Source organism: Lissotriton helveticus, chromosome 6 (genome assembly GCF_964261635.1).
Source record: "Lissotriton helveticus chromosome 6, aLisHel1.1, whole genome shotgun sequence".
In the NCBI taxonomy this organism is placed as follows: domain Eukaryota; kingdom Metazoa; phylum Chordata; class Amphibia; order Caudata; family Salamandridae; genus Lissotriton; species Lissotriton helveticus.
The window spans coordinates 851,321,918-851,343,165 of NC_136067.1; the positions used below are offsets into that span (position 1 = coordinate 851,321,918).

General features: G+C 51.1%; 1 protein-coding gene across 2 annotated transcripts in view; it reads right to left on the reverse strand.

The window, feature by feature from the left end:
• Positions 1-21,248, reverse strand: part of LOC144763143 (heat shock factor protein 2-like) — a 406,222-nt gene that overhangs the window by 142,955 nt on the left and 242,019 nt on the right. For both annotated transcript variants that reach the window (XM_078648463.1, XM_078648462.1), the window contains exon 5: positions 8,348-8,423. In XM_078648463.1, coding sequence (XP_078504589.1) covers positions 8,348-8,423 — 76 coding nt within the window. The remainder of the gene's footprint in view (positions 1-8,347; positions 8,424-21,248) is intronic.

Consider the following 21,248-nt stretch of genomic DNA (forward strand, 5'->3'; position numbering starts at 1 on the left):
TTCGACGGCGGCCTGGCCAGGCCTCTCGACGTCGATTTCCCACGCTGTCTCGACCCGGAGCCCCGGGGAGAAGGGGAACACACCGTCGTCATCCCTCTCGACGTCGTCGTCGATGCTATCGACGTCGTCGTCGATGCTATCGACGTCGACGGAGACCGGGACCTTTTGCTGGTCTTCCTGCCTCTGGGGAGCCCCCCAGAGGCCTCAGCAGGGGTAGAGGGAGCCTTCCCAGCCTGCCCAGACCCACCTGCAGCCTGCAGACGCCTCTCTTCCAGGCCTTGGAGCCTAATTTTCTGTCTTTCCCTCAGGGTCCTTGTAGAAAAGGCCTGGCAGATGTCACAATCTTCAGGGACATGCTCATCAGGGAGGCAAATAATGCAGACGTCGTGTGGATCAGTCTTGACCTTCTTCCTTCCACATGCTGGGCACTTGTCGAATAAGGCAGGCATTTTAGATCCCTAAAAGCCTGAACAAACACACAGAAGTGAACAGGAAACACCAAGAATCAAATCAGAACACTTTTAAATCCAAAAAGTGTCAAAAACTCCAATAAACCCCTGAAAAGGGGAGAGCTCAATGCACAGGGTCCTGTAAGCAGGAGCCGGAAAAAAGAACTGAAAGTAAGTTGGACCTGCTATGCATTCTGGGATACTGAGAGAAGGTTCTGGAAGGTTCTCTTAAAGGCACAGTATCCTATTTAAGCCACATAATGGCAGCCTATGGGGCTTGTCTGTCCAGGCCTTCCTCTATATCATTTCTGAGGGGTTTTGCAGTAAAAACAAGGGAAATCTGGACAGGCTTTGCTGTTTGTGGATTTTTGGTGGAATTTCTAGTTGAAGTACTGGACAGTGTAGCCTGTGGATATAGGCTGCATTATTTGTCTTTAAATTTTCTCTTAAGTGTCTTTGCAGTTCTGCAACTTAAGAGATTATTTTTGATTGCCGGGGTCCACGCACATGGGCGGGACTATTCACTAGATTATGACTATACACAGAGATCCCCTACTACAGAAGTTGCTGACTACCAGGTGGCACTTGATTCGTATCAGCCGGAGTGGCTGCCTGTACTAGTTGAGACACACAGGAGAGGGCCTATTATTTGGGTGAACAGACTCATTAAGCGGCAGACCGGGGGCCGTGAGTGCGTACCCCGTGACCTATCCCAGGATTTATGTGCTAGTGGAGGGGTGCCGGAGCTGAGTCCGTGGACACATCAGGCGGCATATTGAGCAATGGGCAAGGACCACCTGCAGAATCCCGCTCAGCAAACAAAGATGGGTCAGTATACAGCTCTGAGTGTACCCCCAAAGACCGCTGAGGTGCCCGGCATTTCAATAGTGGGAGTTGGGGCGCAACCTGAGCCCACGGGATCCCAGAGTTTGGCTGCTATCGAAACCTCGGGTGTGAAAGTGCAGGCAAAGATAGATGCGATTCCCCAGGATGTTCGGTTACTGAGGGCAAACCTTCGCACTGTTGCGGAGCGGTCCCTAGCCACGGAGCAAACGGTTAGTGAGCTGCGGGAGGACGTCTCTGCCCTGAATGTTACGCTCACTGAGCTCTCACACAAAACGATGTCTCTGGAGTGCCGAGCTGAGGATGAGGAAGGGAGGTCCCGCAGATGTAATCTGCGTTTCGTAGGTTTCCCGGAAAAAGCGGAAGGGAGCGAACCGGAACTCTTTCTCGAAAAATGGATAAGGGATGAGCTACCCACTGTCGAACTTTCCTCTGTTTTTATTATAGAGTGAGCGCACCAAGCGCTCACTGCCCCTCCACCGCCGGGGGCCCCACTCAGGACACTCTTTGCCCGGATCCTTAATTATAGAGATAGGGACAGTATCCTCAGGGCAGCACGACAAGAAGGGGATCCGACGTTCGAAGACCAGAAAATTCGCATCTTTCCAGATTACACCCACCTGGTTCAGCAGCAGAGGGCATCCTTCCTCGGAGTCGAGCAAAAAACGCGGGCCATGGACCTTCAGTACATACTTCTCTACCCAGCAAAACAAAGTCATAAATGCGCATCGCGCACACTTCTTTTTTTTTTGTAAAAGTTGTTTTTATTGCATTGGAAAAAAGAATGAAATTGAGAGAAAGACAGAGAGAAAACAGGCGGCAACATTGCAGTTTTAGACACAATAACCCAGCAATACTCCCGACGTATCCAGTCAGAGCTACGGGGTACATTTCACCGCATAGAGCGGGATCAAGTGAGTCATTGGTAGCTAGGGGTTTCAACTGCCCGGAGTTCCACATTGTCTCTGCCGAGTCTTCCCCGAGAAGGCGTCATCGCAGTATACTAAGGTCCTCGGGATGGCCCCCGGGAAAGCCAGGGTCCCACCCAGCAAGCTAGGCCGCAACAAAGACAAAACCCCCCTAAAAACCCTTCCCTTCCCCCCTCCCCGGTGTCCCCCCCACCCCCCCAATGTGGTGGCGCCAGCCAACAGTATCTCCCTGCCCTACGCAGTCACAACAATCATGCAGTTAAACCTGGAAAAGGTGGAGCGCTCGCAGAGCCGACGGGCAAACAGCAGATGGTAAACCATTCGATAGGAATCTGACAAGCGGACCCCATCGGAACATAAAGTTCTTAAAGTTGCCCAAGAAGATATCTGCCATTCTCTCCATGCTCATCAACCTCCATAGCCTTGCGTGCCATAGCGACATAGCCGGGGCCTCTGGTTTTTTCCAGGCCGCAGCCAGGGTAAGCTTGGCTGCTCTGAGACATAGCCACAATCTGTTTGTCTGCTTTTGTTTGATGTTCCAGCAGTGGATCTCGGAGACCCAAGACGACAAAGGATAGGGAGTCCGGGATCGGGTATCCCAACATGTCTCTGATATGTGACAGAATTTCGGTCCAAAAGGGTCGAATGATTGGACAGTCCCACCAGATGTGGCGAAAATCTCCTAGTAGGCCACAGCCCCTCCAGCAGCGATCCGAGGTCGCTGGGAATATGCGGTGGAGTTTCGAGGGGTAAAGGTACCAATCAAACATAGTCTTGTAATGGGCATCGCGGAGGTCCGCTGAGTGATTGTGGGCCCTAATGTCCCTCCAGAGTCCCTTCCATTCACCGTCCTCTACTTCCCTACCCAGCTGACCTTCCCAGTGTTCCATATAGCGGGGACGAGGGGAGACCATTGTGCTGAGCAGGAGCTTATACAGAAAGGAGATCGTTCCCTTCATCGTAGCAGTCCGTAAAAGGAAGGCCTCAAAGGGCGAGGGCGGTCTCGTAGCTGCCTCTCTTAGACCAGGGGAGGTCGCCCAGTGAATCAGCTGGGCATAACGGAAGCGTTCCGTGGGTGGCAGACCATAGTCCCTCATACAGTTGGAGAACGTGAGGGGTTCCGTGCCATGAAATAGGTGTGTAAGGGCCCTACACCCGCCCTCTCTCCAGGGCCGAAATGGCCCTTCCTGCAGCGCCGGCGGGAAAGCCGGATTGAAGTGCAACGGAGTGAAGGGGGAGGGGAACGACGTCCAGCGCTCGTCCCCTGGTACCGTGTCCCATACCTTTAGAACAGTGCCAGTGGGGGTGCTGATGTAGGCATTCTTAGGTCTGTCTGGTTTGGGCTTCCAAGCCAGGTCCCATATCGACCTCCCAGCTACACTCCTATCCATGTGTAGCCAGTGTTTTTCAGATTCCTGTTGCGACCACTCTACCATGACCCTCAATTGTGCGGCCTTGTAGTACAGGTGCATATCTGGGAGGCCCACTCCACCCTCCTCCCGCGGGCGCCTCAAAGTCGCATAAGCGAGGCGCGCCCGGCCCCCCTGCCAGATGAATTTCAGCAAGAGGGTCTTCAATCGTCGAAAGAAGTCCAACTCCATTGGTATGGGGAGGGCCTGAAAAAGGTATAAAAATTTAGGAAGGAGGACCATCTTAATAGCGTGGATCCTACCCAGCCAAGTAATGTATTTCGGCTTCCAGCGGTCCAGTTCCACTCTCACCGCTGATAACATGGGCAGAAAGTTCGCTGCGAACAGGGTGTCAATAGAAGGTGTCAATCGGACCCCCAGGTAGAGGAGGGAGGCCGACGCCCAAGCCAACGGCGTAAGTGGACGTAAGCGTTCCAGCTCGGCCGGCGGGAGCGTTAAGTTCAAGATAAATGATTTGTCGAAGTTCACCTTGAATCCGGCCACCTCCTCATAGTCGGACAGCAGAGTTCGAATGTGCGGCAGAGAGTGCGCCGGGTCTCCTACAGAAAGCAGCACATCGTCTGCAAAAAGGGAGATTTTATGCTGCTCTCCTGAAAAGGGGAGTCCCTTTATCTGCTCCTGTTCACGCATTGCGATGGCCAGGGGTTCGATGCTTAAGGCAAAGAGCAGGGGAGAAAGAGGGCACCCCTGTCTCGTGCCCCTGGTGTGGGCGAAGCCAGCGGAACGGTGCCCATTAACCATCACTCTGGAGCATGGAGTGGCGCACACTTCTTTACGACACCAGAAGAGGTGTGGGACTGGTTGGAGGTGCATGAAGAGGGAAGGGTGCTGAGGGGGGTAAGTGGTGGCAAGATCCTTGACGCACCCTCTGGGTGCAACTGGTAGAGGCCGCTCAGGACGACGGAGAAAGAGCTCCAGATCAACCCAGTGAGTGGTGGTGCAGCAGGATGGGTCCTTGGAGCTGGAAGGGGCTGGCACGGGGTGCGAGGGCCGAAGATTCCCCAGAATAGACTTGGAGACCCAAAGGACTGAACAGGATGTGGCCAGGACCCTGGTCGAGGTGGTGACAGCTACGGGGTCCAGACACCAGCGTAGGTGATATTGTGAAGGACACCCTGCAACAATCAGACCCTGCCTGAACTGTCCAACGGAGAGCACAGTGCTACACAGTGTAACCCGGTTATGGGGACTGTTGGGAAGTAGACTTATGCCTTCAACCTATTGATGGTGTGTGGGTTCGAAACCTAGAGGGAACGCCCTACTTTTCTCTCCACCTCCCCTCTCTGTGTCCTGTAGGGAATACTGGCAGCTATTGCGTAGGGAAGGGGATAGATCAGGTAGACTTGCTTGCGTGGTTGTTAAAATGCGAACGCCCACCCCCATTCATTCTTACCCTACGCCGTCCAGAGGGAGGTTCAGTAACCTCGCAGGTTGGGGTTAAATCAGTCCTATTTGATCACTTAGTACACACATACAGAGGAGGCGCAGGTGACGGTGGCTCAGACCGATGTGACTTCCTCCAGGGGGTTCCGCTGCCACGACTCTCGAATGACCAGCGGTAAGGACTAGCGGCAACGCTACAATTGGAGGACCTCCAAGAAGCCCTGCAGGGGATAGCCTGTTGAATTTTATCAAGTGTATGCAGATGTCATTCTTCCAAGACTGTTGGATACGCTGCAGGAGGCTAAACAGGCTGGAATCCTTCCGCACTCTATGCGCGAGGCGCAGATCATCATGCTCCCCAAACCCGACAGGGACCCTGAGGACCCTGCCTCGTAGAGGCCCTTGTCCATGTTGGGAGTGGACGCTAAGTTACTCGCCAAAGTCTTTGCTCTCAGGCTACGGAGAGTGGTGAACTCCTTGGTCCACAAGGACCAACGCGGGTTCATGTCTGCGAGAGGTACACACATGAACCTGCGTAGACTGTCACATTTCCTCCATTCTGTCGCAGACACGAACCTCAGGGCGGCAGTAGTTGCCCTGGATATTGAAAAAGCCTTTGATACCCTCAAGTGGGATTACCTCTGGGAAGTACTGCAGAGAATGGGGTTTGGAAGCGAGTACATAGCCTGGGTCAGACTCTTGTACTAAACCGATGGGGAGAGTGGGGACTGGGAGACACGTGTCGGAACCTATTAAGGTTGGGAGGGGCACGCGACAGGGGTGCCCGCGGTTCTCGCTACTGTTCGCCCTGGCCATGGAGCCATTGGTGCTATGCTTGCACAGAGACATGGCGCCATGGGATGTGGAAGTAGATGGTCATAAGCATGTGGTCTCCCTGTATGCGGACGATGCTCTCCTCAATATGAATGAGCCAGAAAGGACGATCTCTGCAGTTTGGGAAATATTGAATTGATTTGGGGCCCCCTCAGGCCTCCGTATCAACTGCCAGAAAACCATCCTCTTCCCACTTGCTGCATTGGCACGAGGGGCATCTCACGATCTCCCTGTGGCTGGCATGGATTGGAAGTGCGATCACTCCCGGTATCTCGGAATGCAAATTGCACATCGCCAGAGGCCCAATATGATCTGAACATGGGTAGGGTCCTTGATGGCCTGCAGGAGTCAATAGCGTTTTGAAACAAGTTACCTCTGTCGGTTATGGGGAGGGTTGCGGTATCAAGGATGGTGCTGTTGCCCCGTTAGCTCTATGTGCTCCAGAACTCCTTCTGCAAGATCCTCAAGTCGACGTTCAACACGCTGAATAGTCTCCTAACCTCCCTGGTCTGGGCCGGAAAACGGAGCAAAGCCAAGTTGGATATACTAAAACTAGATATGGATGGGGGTAGCCTAGGGCTGCTGGACCTACGACTGTATTATATGGCTGGCCTGTTGCAACACGATGCCCAGTGGCGCATGGGGGATCACACAGTTGAGACGGAATTAATGGGGAGCTGGAGCGAGGGGATGTAACTGCAGCAATTCCTAATGATGGGCTTTAGGGTCCCAAAAACGTGCTCACATATAATCCACCGGGTTACGGAGGTTTGGGAGCAAGCAGTAACCTTGGTGGTCAGAAAGGCCCCATATGCCAACGGACTACCGCTGCGTTGGTTGCAGGGTTTCCAGAATATACAGGGTGTCATGGATCTCTCGAAGTGGTACGAGGGAGGTTGTGGGACGGAGGGGGATTTATACCAGAACGACACGTTCATGACTTTCCAGGACGCACAGGCCTGGTTTCAGTTGCCTCCAGGGCACTTTCTACAGTATGCCAAAATATCCTGCACGGTCCGGGAGATGTGGACAACATTACCAGATGAACCCGAAGAGGTCAGTCCACTGGTAACACTGCTGGACCCAGGTTCCAGTCTAGGGCTTATCTCTTTCATTTATAAGACATTAAAGGCGGACCAGGGGTCGAATCTAGAAAGGGTTAGGGAGAGCTGGAACAACAACCTCCCAGCCCCACTGACAGATGGCGAGTGGAAGAGAGCACTGGTACAAGTAGCCAAAGCCACAAGCAACGCATGGGTCAAATTAATTCAATTTTATTTTTCTTCACTGCATATACTTGAATCCCCAGGGGCTCACTCCAGGGTTGTCCTCCACATGCCCACAATGTGGCACAGACCCCGCCACGTTTCTGCAAATGGTCTGGAACTGTCCGCATCTGCAGCGGTACTGGAACAGAGTGGTGCGGTCTCTTGGCACAGCGACCGCGGTGCGAATGGACGTCTCCATGAAACACTGTCTTCTGGAAGTATTCTCGACTCCCAAGAAAGGGACTAAGATGCGCTATAAGTTTGCACTACTAGGACTGGTCCGGCAAAACGATGGATATCGATCCACTGGGTACACTCCAGACCACCAGCGTGTAAAAAAATGGAGGGATGACTTACGGGAGTGGGGGGTAGCTGAGGAATGTCCCCTTAGAGCGGTGCAGACTGATAACAATGCATAGAGCGATTTCCTTGAATGGGGCAAATGTTGACTGAAGTGTCCACAACACCAAATGAGAGTGCGCATAGCTCGCAGAGCACCAGGCCCACTCTAACACATCCCAAAGCAACGCTGTCACATACGCCATCTCACGTCATGAACACATGACTCACGAACTGCCTGTCGCTGTCACGAGGGTGGAGGGAGGGATTAGATCTGGGATGGGAACAGATATTCCCTGTTGTGATTGTTGTTTTCATTTGCCACATAGTATGTTTGTCAAAACAAAAAAGAAAACTTGCACTGTTAAACTGAATGAGCTATGCCGCTCACGGATAGTGAGCTTGTACGTATTCATGGGATGACATTTTACTAACGCTGATTGTATACTGCCTATATGATACTGAAAATGTACATGTATGTTCTTGTACTGGATACAGTGGAAGCAGTTATAATAAAAATAAGTAAAAAAACAAAAAGTTTGCCATTGGCAGTACATAAGGTCTTTGGACTTTATATTACAAATAATGCTGAAATACTTTTGGTATAAAACTTGAAGTTTTGAAATGTCAATGCCATTTCTTGCTGTACCACATGAGACGGGTGTATGGTGCTGGTGTAACTGCACGCCTACCGGTTGTATCATCAGATAATTGATCAAAGTAAATTTGAAAAATGACTCTTTGCCAGACTGATACATCACCAGAACCACTTGTAATCTACTTCCGACAGCTTTACCTCAATAGAGATTGCGGAACACTTAACATCAAGCATGTTTTTAACAACATGTATATATTAGAAAATCGCTGCTTACCTTTCGTATAACCTGTTGCTGCTGTGAATGTTTTGCTCTTAATTCCCCCACTTCCCTCCACAGTGATTCATTTTCCCTGTGAGTTAGAAAGTATAGTACAGCCATTACATTCTGCTTCAAACTCTTCAGGCAAAGCATTACACACAATGTGGTTTCTATTTTCCCGGTGCATGCAGGAAAAGTGCAGGGCAGGTAAACTTTTCTTTCAAAAAGACAATGCTGAAACGTAATCAGTGAGTTACCATTAACAATACATAATTTGCTTATCCCACCTGTCACACAAAAAGGTACATGTAGCATGTAATAGCAGTTTAGTATCAGATTCTATTGTTGGACATCAGTGAACCTTTCACTCGGCATTTCCCTTAACTATGACAATAAAAAAGTCAAAGAACAAGTAGACTTTAAAACTGCTGCAGACAAGAGGGAAAGTGGAGTAACTTGCATACATCATCAATCCTAGAGGCCTAGAAATGCAAACATCTTAGGGGCCTAGAAATACAAGCTAGTAACTTCTTCGTCCCTCAATAATAAATTAATACAGAGTGACACTCTCTGAATTCACTCCGATAGCAGTGCTGTTCATGAAGGCACAAGTCAGAAGCAGAATAATATGTGCACGTTTGTTTTGATAAAACATGTGGTGCGCAAGTGGCATAGTCTACATATTTCTGTGGATTCTAATTATTGCTTGGTGGAAGATCTTCGGGCTCTGCTGATCTTCTAAGAGTAGTGATACAAAACATATATTACTTTTCAATCTAATCTTTTGGGGGCCAGCCATGATTGACTATGTAGAATACAACTGATGGACTGGTTCTGGAGAATATGGAAATCCTAATTGTCATGATTTGCTCCCTGCGCTCTCGTGCCCACCACCAGAGAGCCGCATAGTGGGACTTTCCAGTGTTCTAATAAGCTTCTAGACACACCCCTGCATGCATATCCTGACTTCCAGCCATTTGTACACTATTTGGGAACTGACATCCATTCCCAATCCATGCTGGGTTTTGTGGAACCCAGTATGATCATGCTGGAAACTCCATTAGCTATAATCCCTTGCTCAATACTTTGTCTCCAACCCTCCAGGCAAAGGATGGGTGGAGAAATTTAGCTCACCTGTGGCTGGCTGCTGCTAGCCTGTTAACACCTGATGCACATGATTACTGTGAGCTCTTTTAAGCCCCAGCTCCCTCCAATCTAGCATTGATATTCCTTGATTCCTGGGTTTATTTCTTGTCCTGGATTAGCACTGCTTGCAGTGCTCTCTTGATTCCGGAGCTGTAGCTATTCATTGTTCCTGAACTATCAATGACTTCAGTGTTTCCTTGATTCCTGTACCTGAGCTATAGGATTCCATGTTCCTGAATTAGCACGGTCTTCAGTGCCACCTTGACTCCTGATCCTTAGCTATTCCTGGTTTCTTGGACTCCTGAACTAGTACTATTTCATGCACCATTCTCCAGTATTTCCATTGCCCAAATTCTTGCTTTTCTTCCCATTACCCCTTTTTCAGTCCTTAGTTGCTGTCTTCCTATTCTACTGTATTGCTTCTAATATCCTTGTATGTTTGTTACCTGCTTTCAGCCAAGTGTGTCCTTGTTTCCCTTCTTTCCTGTTAAGCACTACTCCTTGCTAGCTCCTTGTCTATTGTGCTTGTGTTTAGTTCTACACCCTTGCTGTTACCGTCTTGCATGTTCCGGTTTGATCGCCGGGATCCGTGGGCACAGCTGACAACCTAGGTGGTGTTTGTTTTTTTGTGACAATTGTCTTTGAGTTACATTTATAATATCCCCATAGGCATCAGTTCCACAAATCCTGCCTTTGCATGTATATCCTATATGTGGGTATTTGCAGTCAGAATCTGTTACAGTAATTGCGGGGGAGGAACATACTGAGCTTCGGTCATACCATGTGGAGCTCCCGAATGCTTTACCAAACATTTGTTTTAATGTTAATGTTATTATATATTTACATATACATACATACATATATAAATACATGTTTTGCACGTCCGTTCTGGGTGTAGTTATTTTGAATGCTAAATCGTCTCTTGAGTGCCTAACCTTTCTGAGACTTAGCCATCTTGTTCCCTTGCGCAGACTTCAGCTTTGGGTCCCTTTTCTCCTCTGACTTCCTGTGTGATCATGGGAAGCGCTGTACTCCTCTTTCTGCTTACGTTTTCGACCCAGTTACCAGTCCTTGCCCAAGTCCCTGACTGTGCACCAGACAAAGTCCCAGACAGTCCCCCACAATAATATTGTTTGACCAGATCTGTCTATTGACTCACCAATTGTTGTCTTGATGAATATTTTAAATCATTCGGTCTATGAAATGAAAAAGAAGCAATGCATTAACAGTATAGGGCAGACTCTACATCCGAGATTGTTGGGCATCAGACACTTGGAGAAGTGAGAGTACGTTCTCCATTGGGGCGGACAGTCATTTCCGGGACCCCTGAGAGTCGGAAAATTCACCCTAGTAACTTTACTGAGAGTCCCCAGTAATAAAACTCTGCAAGCATTACTCAATATTATGAATAGGTTGCCAGATGGCCTGCTAAGGGTTTGAACCCATTATAACGCCGCTCAAAGCAAAGGACAGTGGTCTGAAATAGGAGCATTATTTGGATCCTTGCATCTTTCTGATGGAAAGACAGTGTACTGGTATTGTATCAGAAATTCTGAACATTTGTACTGAATTTGTTACAGCAAAACATGCCAACCCAGGAAAACACCACCAAGCTCCACAATAAAATCAAGTTTGGCCGCTACTGGATAGCAATGGCTACTAATTAAGGGCTCTACGATGCAACTCCCCAAACAGGGGAGGGTTACTAACACAACCTAGTTTTGCGACTCACAGAGATTAACTTCCTAGAAATAGACAGATTGCTCTGCCACTAAATTAAGGCAGCTGGCAAAAGATATTCCAAGGCATCTTAATCAGATACTACTGTATAAAACTGATTATCAACTTGGCCTGTGGCACTACTTGCATGCAGTAGTCCATGACACCTATGAAACAGATGGTATATAATTAGTAAAATACACATTGAAAGAGGAAAACTCATTAGGATAACGTTTCAGATAGCACCAGGGCCTGCACTCCTCTGAGAAGGTAGGGTCCAAGACTTCTCATTGCTCACTGCTGTTAGGACGAGATCCATATCAGGGATTTTGACCCACCGTATTTGGACATGCGCAGTCTCTCAGGGTTATTCATTTTGCCGTAACTATTGACATTTAACTTGATAAAAAAGTATAAAGCAAGTAAAGGAGCACTCTGAAATTGCAACTTTCTGTAATGTAAACATGTAGAATTTTCTGTGATTTGTCTTTGTCAGAGCAGGAAAGTAGCTATCCTTCAAGAGGACAAACCCAAATCCCCACTTTCAAAAATATCCACGCTCCGAATATGGTTTTTAAGAAAAGAAAGGAATTCTAATAATTTTCAAATTTTTCATATTCAATTGTTTTAAAACGCTCAAAGTTATCACTCATGGGTTTCAGAGTTTGAGAAAGTAGTTTTCAGAGATATGGTATGGAACAAATACACTGAGTAGCTGAAGCTGCATAACTTGATGGGTGATTATGGAGAAGAGTCAGATATAAGATATAGATTTTTTTCACGTGAAGCAAATAAAAGTGTATATTTCTTTGTTGTGGAAAATGTTATGCTCAACGATTATACAGACAGTAATTACATCTATATGTACTCGTGTGCTTAATGTGTACACTGATCAAATTATTTCAACGTAGTTGGAGGCCTGTAGTCCTCAATAGTCTACATTTTGTATGTGACTCCTTGATCTGGCATAGTTTCTACTCAAGAAGAAATTATTGGGTGTGTGTCCATGAGTCTGTTTGTGCCTCTGTCCCTGTGTTTATTCATGCGTGCTTGCCTCAGTTACCTTTCAAGCAAGTTTTTGGAGGGGTAGATTGCACTTGAAAAGTTTTTGGGCCTTACGACCAGACATTTGCTGAACATAATAAAGCCACACAAAATATAAATTGAATTCACGAAGGGTACCTAGCTTTAGACAGAAATAAATTTGCACCCGAGACTTTATTGGATGCAAATTCTGTGTCACATGGTAATTCCGAATGGGCTTGTAACACAAGTTACCGACCAATCAGAAGTATGAGCACAATAGTGACACCACAGATCAAAAGTTTCTCATTCAGATGCTTTGGCTGTTAAAAATAGGCAAAATCCCCTGAGGAAACTGCAGGAAAAAATTCGTAATCACCAGGAGAACTGTGCAATTGCCTAGCCTGAATCACTGGCCGTTCCACATTACTGTGGGTATCTTACAGGTACATTTGGGTAGCATTCAAAATTAGCAGATAATCTGTCATGTCTTTCTAATACCCTTTTCAACCTCATCAATTCTCTTTTCCACTTACCCATACTTCTGGACTCTTCTTAAAGATAAAATATTATTGTTCAGTGTTTCTCCCTCCCGAATTCAAATCTTCAGCTGGAGATTTGGGACTCTTAGCTGCTCTCCGTGTTTATTGACGGTACACAGGAGAACAGAGAAGTCTGACTGACTTGTAAACTCCCACAAATCATACACAGTTCAAGACAGAATCACACGTCTCCGTCAACCTCCTATAAGATATTTTCCCATAGTTCAACCTACACTTATTCAACAAATAAGACCGAAGTTAGGCTGGGATTTACTTGCTCTGCTGGTACAAGATGTAAAAAGCAAGTGTGTGGCAGACCCCAACTACAGCAGATGCTGTGCCTTAAACACTCACACCACTTAAAGTAAGTGGTATGGAGAAAAACACGCTAGGAAGATAGGGAAAAACACGTACCCCCATGAATGCCCCATAGCAGGCCACAAATCGCTGCCAAACGCTAGTTAGCTGCACCAATCTCAGGAAAGATACGATGGGGCGTCCAGGAGCTAGTCTCACAGTTCAGATGTATACCCGTTCCGTTATAACCCGCCTCCACAGTTAAAGATGTACTGAGCACTATGCAATCAAAGCGCGTAAGTACAGCGCGCACCTTAACAACCTTAGTAGGGTTGCGCCAACCAATAATCTATGCAGTAGATTATCAATTGTAAATGGCACTGAGTGATTGTTAGACGGACCGGGAGGGTCGGCCGAGGATAAGGGGAGAGGTCTCCGGGGAGAGCCGTCTCCAGTGAATCGTACAGACAAGTAACTTCCCCCCCACAGACGGACACCACACAATGATAAAGTTCAACGATACTTTATAGGTAATTCTCAAGTACGGTAGAATGGTACAAGGAGGTCTGGACTCAGGGGTCCCCTCTATTCTGGTCTCTGTTTGGGAAAAGGGTAGCGGGACAGTCTTGTTACCAAAGAGATGGAAATAGCTCTCAATCCTCGAGCTCGGTGGTGTAGATGAACGGGCCGCGGCGGAGCCAGCAGGGCCCGAGATGGATGAAGGAAGACGACGGTCCGCGGCAGAGCCAGCAGGTCCCGATGAAGGTGGTGGTTACAAACGGTCCGCGGCCACGCCAGCAGGTCCCGACGAAGATGAAGGATAGGGTGGTTCCCAAAGCCGCGGCAGCGCCAGCAGGCAAGACGAAGGTGCACCAGACAGAGCTACGGCAGCGCCAGTAGTCCGTCAAGGATGAGTTCTTCTTTGCGTCTCTCGACTCCAAGATACAACTGCCGTCCGGCTCTGGAGCTGCCCCAGTTATAGGGCTGGTGTGCTTTGATGTCCGGACCCTCGCACTTGGAGGTCGGGAGGTCCGGGATGAGGGGGTTCAGACACCCAGCAGGGGGGTGGAGCCAGCGCCCGGGGAGGCGATGGGCGAGCGGTACTTGGCGGGGGAGAGCCATCGACACCTCTTGCTCCCATTGACTGACCAAGTAGCCCGCTCACCTCCTGGGTGGATGTTGGTGCCGGAATGTCTGAGGCCTGGCCGGGCCCAGGGTTGAGGTCGATCGGGGGCCAGGCGGCCTCGTGGTGGAGTGTCCAAGATGGCGCCCAGGATGGGCGCGCAGACCGGTAGTGGGTCGGCCTATGCGGTCAACAGGTTCGAGTGTAGGGGTCCCTGCGGGGACGGTGGACGTGTAATGGTGGTGTGTGGTACTTGCGTGGCTGGTTCGGGCCTGGTTGGGCCGGGGGAGAGCGGCCCTTCATGTGGCCTGTCCAACATGCGTCCCCCCCAGCTGAAGGCGGGGAGAGTTACCCATTCTCTTGGGGACTCTTTTCGTCGAGGCGGAAGAACCGGGACAGGCCATCTGCGTTGGCGTGATCTGGCCCAGGCCGATGTTCAACTGTGAAGTCCATCCCTTGTAGGGAGATGGACCAGCGTAGTAACTTCGGGTTTTCCCCCCGCATCTGCATCAGCCACTGCAGGGGTCGGTGGTCGGTCTGTACCCGAAAGGGCGTGCCAAAAAGGTAGGGCCGGAGCTTCTTGAGGGCCCATACCACTGCAAAGGCCTCCCTCTCTATGGTGCTCCAGCGTTGTTCCCGTGGTAGGAGTCGCCGGCTGATGAAGGCCACCGGCTGATCACGGCCTTCGGTGTTCACTTGAGACAGGACTGCCCCAATGCCATGGTCGGAGGCATCCGTCTGGACGATGAACTCCCGGCTGTAGTCGGGGGCTTGGAGCACAGGGGCGGAGCACATGGCGGCTTTCAATTGTTCAAATGCAGCTTGACACTCTGGGGTCCAGTTGACTTTCTGGGGCTGATTTTTTGACGTGAGCTCTGTGAGGGGCCTCACGATAGTACCATAGTCTTTCACGAACCTTCGGTAATAGCCCGTGAGGCCCAGGAAGGCCCGTACCTCGGTCTGGGTAATGGGGGGCTGCCAGGACTGGATGGCGGCAATTTTTAGCTGCAGAGGGGCCACCAGGCCGCTTCCCACCTGGTGCCCGAGGTAGGTTACAGACCCTTGCCCAATTTGACATTTGCTGGCCTTGATCGTGAGGCCAGCTTGCTGAAGGGCGTGCAGCACTGCTCGGAGGTGGCGGAGGTGCTCGGACCACTGGTTGCTGTACACAGCGATGTCGTCTAGGTAGGCGGCGCTGAATCCTTCGAGCCCCGCCAGGACCTGATTGACGAGTCGTTGGAATGTTGCTGGGGCATTCTTCATGCCGAAGGGCATGACTGTGAAATGGAAATGGCCATCGGGAGTGGAGAAGGCAGAACGTTCTTGTGCCCGGGGTGTGAGGCCGATTTGCCAGTAGCCCGCCGTTAGGTCGAAGATACTGAGGTAGCGGGCAGCTCCCATGCGGTCGATTAGTTCATCTGCCCGGGGGATGGGATGTGCGTCTGTCCTGGTGACCGCATTCAAGCCCCGGTAGTCGACGCAGAACCGGAGTTCTGGTGTGGTGCCGGGGGCAGCTGCTTTGGGGACCAGTACTACAGGGCTGGCCCAGGGGCTGTCTGAGGGCTCGATGACCCCGAGCGTGAGCATTTTGGCTACTTCCTCCTGGATGCAGGCCCGTACCCGATCTGGCACGCGGTAGGCCCGGTGGCGGATAGGGGGGCTGTCCCCCGTGTCCACATCGTGCGTACACCAGGAAGTGACACCTGGGGTGAGGGAGAACAGGCTGGCGAATTGTGACAGGAGAACCTGGCACTCCTGGCGTTGCTCTCGGGTGAGGGCCTCTGAGAGTCGGACCCCCTCTACGGAACCATCTTTCTCCCGCGTTCGTAGGAGGTCCGGGAGGGGCTCGGAGTCCTCTTCAGCCCCATTGTCTGTGGCCATCAGGAGGCTGAGTTCCGTCCGTACAAAGTGCGGTTTCAGTCTGTTAGCGTGGAGGACCCGGAGGGGGTTCCGGGAAGATTCCAAGTCGATGAGATAGGTAGCCGGACCCTTGCGCTCGACCACTTTGAAGGGCCCGGTCCACTTGTCTTGTAGGGCGCAGGGTTCGGTGGGGGACATCACCCATACCTGTTGCCCAGGTTCAAATTCGATGGAGGAGGCATTCCGGTCATACCACCTTTTCATGTCCTCTTGACTGGCCTCTAGGTTGGCTTTTGCTAGTTCTCGGAATCGCCGGGTCTGGTTGCGGAGTGTTAGGAGGTAGCGGAAAACATCTGGTGGGTTCTTTAGAGGGGGCATCTCCCAGCCTTCCTTAACTAGGCTGAGCGGCCCGCGCACGGGGTGTCCATATAGCAGTTCAAATGGGCTGAAGCCCAGGGACTTCTGGGGAACCTCTCGATATGCGAAGAGGAGGCACGGCAGCAGCACATCCCACTGGCGACGGAGGGGCTCTTCCAACCCCCCGATCATCCCTTTGAGCGTGCGGTTGAACCGCTCAACGAGGCCGTTTCCTTGAGGGTGATAGGGGGTCGTGAACCGGTAGGTAACCCCGCACTGTTGCCAGAGAGATTTCATATATTTCGAAATAAAGTTCGTGCCCCTGTCACTGACGACCTCCCGGGGGAAGCCCACCCGGGAGAAGATCCCCATCAGAGCCCGGCCGACTACCGGGGCTGTCACAGTCCGCAGGGGAACAGCCTCCGGGTAGCGGGTGGCGTGGTCCACTAGCACCAGGATGAATCGATGGCCTTGTTTTGTGCGCGGGTCCAGGGGCCCTACGATATCGATTCCGACCCTCTCGAACGGGGTGGTGACCACGGGAAACGGTTGCAGGGGGGCTTTCAGTTTGCGGCCGCTCTTCCCACTGGCTTGGCACGTGGGGCAAGATCGGCAATGCTGGTGTACATTGTCCCTCATTTTGGGCCAGAAGAAGTGGGTCACCAGGCGGCTATATGTTTTGTCTTGACCCAAGTGTCCTGCCAGGGGGACATCGTGGGCCAGGTTTAGCAGAAAGTCTCTAAAACGGAGGGGTACCACTAGGACTCGGCTGGCCCCCAGCTCCGCGATTCTTTGCTCACTGTACAGCAGATCATTGTCCCAGTAGACCCAGTGAGTTCCGGAGGTATCCCCTGCGCTTTGGGCTAGCGCTTGCTGGCGGAGTCCCTCGAGGGAGGGACAGGTCTTTTGTTCTTGGCGAAATTGTTCTTGCGTGGGCCCCCCCTCTTGAGGCCACTGGTCGAGGTTAGCGAGGTCTGGAGGTTGAGCTGGTTCGGGGGGGACGTCACGGTCGGTGGTTTCGGCGGGGGCGACCGGAGGCGGTGGCGCCGGCCATTCGAGTTCCTCTGGGCGGGTGTTGGCACGGGCGGTCATGGACCGGGTGGTGACGCACGCCCAGTCCGGGACGCCCAGCATCCCCAGGTGCTCTTTTCGTTCGACTGCTGCCCATGGAGAGCTTTCCAGGTCATTACCCAGGAGGCAGTCTACGGGGGCATCATCTCGGACCGTCACCTTCAACATGCCGGAGACCCCTCCCCATTCGAAGGGGACGCAGGCCATCCGACACAGGCTTTCTGAGTTATCGGCTGAACATACAGGGCAGAGAATGTTTGGTAAGTATTGTTCGGGGGTCACCAGGTGACAGCGGACGGCTGTTACACTGGCCCCAGTGTCACGAAGGGCTTCAGCCCGGCGTCCATTGATGCCCACCCATTGGCTGTACTTCTGGGTATTAGCGGGTAGGGGGACCCGCGGGACCATGTCTCTCCCCCCTAGGCAGGCGAGAGCCATGGCGGCTGGCTCCCATTCTTGGTGGTCCTGTTCATATTCTTCTTGTTCCTCTGAGATCTGTTCCTCCCCCAGAGCAGCAGCGGCTACTTGGCGGGGTCTTGGGCTCTGGTACTGGGGGCAGTTTGGGTCGTTTGCATAGTGTCCGACTCGTTGGCATCGATGGCAGGTAACATTGGCTCGATGTCCCGGTCGCGCTGGGGTGCTGCCCCGGTTGGCCGGGGGGGTGGGGCTGGTAGTGAGGGTGACCGGAGCGTTGCTTCTTCCGCGTCCTTGGCCTCCACCTCCTCGGGGACGGTGCTGACCATTGTTGTTCCGGTTCTGTTCGGAGGACCCATTTCGACTCACTCTGGTGATCTCCCACCGGTCTGCTTCAGCTGCGAGCTGCCGGGGATCCGTTAACTTGCTGTCGAGGAGGTGCTGACGAAGTTCAATGAAGCAATTGTTCGACAGATGCTCCCATACCATAAGATTGAACAGTTGTTCGTAGGTTGTGACCCTGCTTCCTTTGATCCAGCCCTCGAAGGCTCGGCTAAAGTAATTGACATAGTCCACCCAAGTCGTACCTGGGATGCGGGTGCAGTCTCGGAACCTCTGACGGTACATCTCGGGTGTGAGGCCATAGCGGGTGAGGAGTGCAGCTTTCATATGGTCATAGGAGGTCATCTGGTGGTCCGGGAGTTGCAGCAGGGCGTCGCGGCCCTCATTGAGGAATCTCCCCCACAGACCGGCCCCCCAATCGCTTTTATCGATCCGGTGTGCAGTCATAGCGATTTCATAGGCCTTAAACCATTGCTGGATGTCGTCCTCTCGGAAGTATTCTCGAACGACATCCTTGGGGATGTGTACCTTCTTCTCTGTTGCCCCTGGGGTGTGGGGTTGCTCGGGCACCCCTGCTTCTTTATTCTGTTTGCGTAGGTCGATTTCAGCTAATTTCCGCTCATGTTCATATGCCAGTTTCTTTTCCTCGAGCTCCCTTTGTCTCTGTTTCTCCTCTCTTTCTTCTCGGAGACGCAGGTGCTCTAAGTTGATTTTCTGTTCGGCCAACTTTAGTTCAACGTCCATTTTGAGCCGGGCCATTTCCAGCTCGTGTAGTCGGGTTCTTTCTCGTTCCTGGATCTCGTCTGGCGAGAGACCCGTTCTTCGTTCTTCAGGGGCCATGGGGGTTTGTGCTGCGATGTCTTGATCGGGGGTTCCGGCAGCCCCGGTTTCTGCCCAAGATTCCAGGGCCTGCTTAAAGTCATCTTTGGTATTTAGTCCGGTGGTAGCGATACCTAATTCGATACAGAACTGTTTAAGTTCACGATGGTTGTACTCGTCCAATTTCTCCATCTGGAATTTCTCCGTTGATCCGCTGTCTTTAGTTGACATCGTGATTCGCCGTGGGGTGAGCTACTCTCTGTACGGTTTATGCGGTGATTCGGATCCCGTCGCTGGCCACCAATGTTAGACGGACCGGGAGGGTCGGCCGAGGATAAGGGGAGAGGTCTCCGGGGAGAGCCGTCTCCAGTGAATCGTACAGACAAGTAACTTCCCCCCCACAGACGGACACCACACAATGATAAAGTTCAACGATACTTTATAGGTAATTCTCAAGTACGGTAGAATGGTACAAGGAGGTCTGGACTCAGGGGTCCCCTCTATTCTGGTCTCTGTTTGGGAAAAGGGTAGCGGGACAGTCTTGTTACCAAAGAGATGGAAATAGCTCTCAATCCTCGAGCTCGGTGGTGTAGATGAACGGGCCGCGGCGGAGCCAGCAGGGCCCGAGATGGATGAAGGAAGACGACGGTCCGCGGCAGAGCCAGCAGGTCCCGATGAAGGTGGTGGTTACAAACGGTCCGCGGCCACGCCAGCAGGTCCCGACGAAGATGAAGGATAGGGTGGTTCCCAAAGCCGCGGCAGCGCCAGCAGGCAAGACGAAGGTGCACCAGACAGAGCTACGGCAGCGCCAGTAGTCCGTCAAGGATGAGTTCTTCTTTGCGTCTCTCGACTCCAAGATACAACTGCCGTCCGGCTCTGGAGCTGCCCCAGTTATAGGGCTGGTGTGCTTTGATGTCCGGACCCTCGCACTTGGAGGTCGGGAGGTCCGGGATGAGGGAGTTCAGACACCCAGCAGGGGGGTGGAGCCAGCGCCCGGGGAGGCGATGGGCGAGCGGTACTTGGCGGGGGAGAGCCAAAGACACCTCTTGCTCCCATTGACTGACCAAGTAGCCCGCTCACCTCCTGGGTGGATGTTGGTGCCGGAATGTCTGAGGCCTGGCCGGGCCCAGGGTTGAGGTCGATCGGGGGCCAGGCGGCCTCGTGGTGGAGTGTCCAAGATGGCGCCCAGGATGGGCGCGCAGACCGGTAGTGGGTCGGCCTATGCGGTCAACAGGTTCGAGTGTAGGGGTCCCTGCGGGGACGGTGGACGTGTAATGGTGGTGTGTGGTACTTGCGTGGCTGGTTCGGGCCTGGTTGGGCCGGGGGAGAGCGGCCCTTCATGTGGCCTGTCCAACAGTGATGCAAACTGGGATTGTAAACTCAGTGACCAAATGATGATAAGCCTGTCACAAATATGTATGTAGTCGAAATGTTTGCCAGCAATTATATGTAACAAGCAACTACGAATTGAACAAATGCACAGCTCATATATGCTTGAAGAATTTAAAAATGTATATATAATAAAAACTGATTTTCTTTTTTTTAAAAACAAGCAGGTGTGTGCCAGAATTATTCGAAATTAGAAACCTTTATTTTTTATTTACCATTTTTATTTTATTGTGGAAATTTGAGTAACATGGGCCTTTATCGAGTATTTTACATCGGGGAATTACTGATGCATAAACCACAGAAGACAGAACCATAAATAATCTGTTGACAAATCAAAAGTGGAAGCTAAAAACTACTGAAACATGATGGAACATTTGTATTTCAGGCATAGTATTAGTGTCATTTATACAGTCTGGGCAGGCGTAAAGGGTTGTTAGAAAGAAGGGCCATTGACTGAGAAGAAGTGGTCTTGAGTTAAATTTAAGGTCAATTAACAGCAGTGTAATCCTACCATGACGAAGATAGTTTTGAACTTTGGATTCTTTAAAAGAACATGATGTATAGCTGCGGGGACAGTTATCTGGATAGTACTTTTTTTTTTGTACACTTGTCATTAGTTTTCAAGAAGCAATTTCACATTTACAGATTGCCGCGGTCTATAATCCATTGCCAGCGAACACAATACAAAAGGGTAACATTCTTGGCACTTTATACAAAGAAAAGTAGAAGGATCTCGTGACTACATGTGTGAATCATTATGTCAGGTACAGGGCAGCACACACTAAGAGCCCTGGCTCTGCATTATATCAAGCAA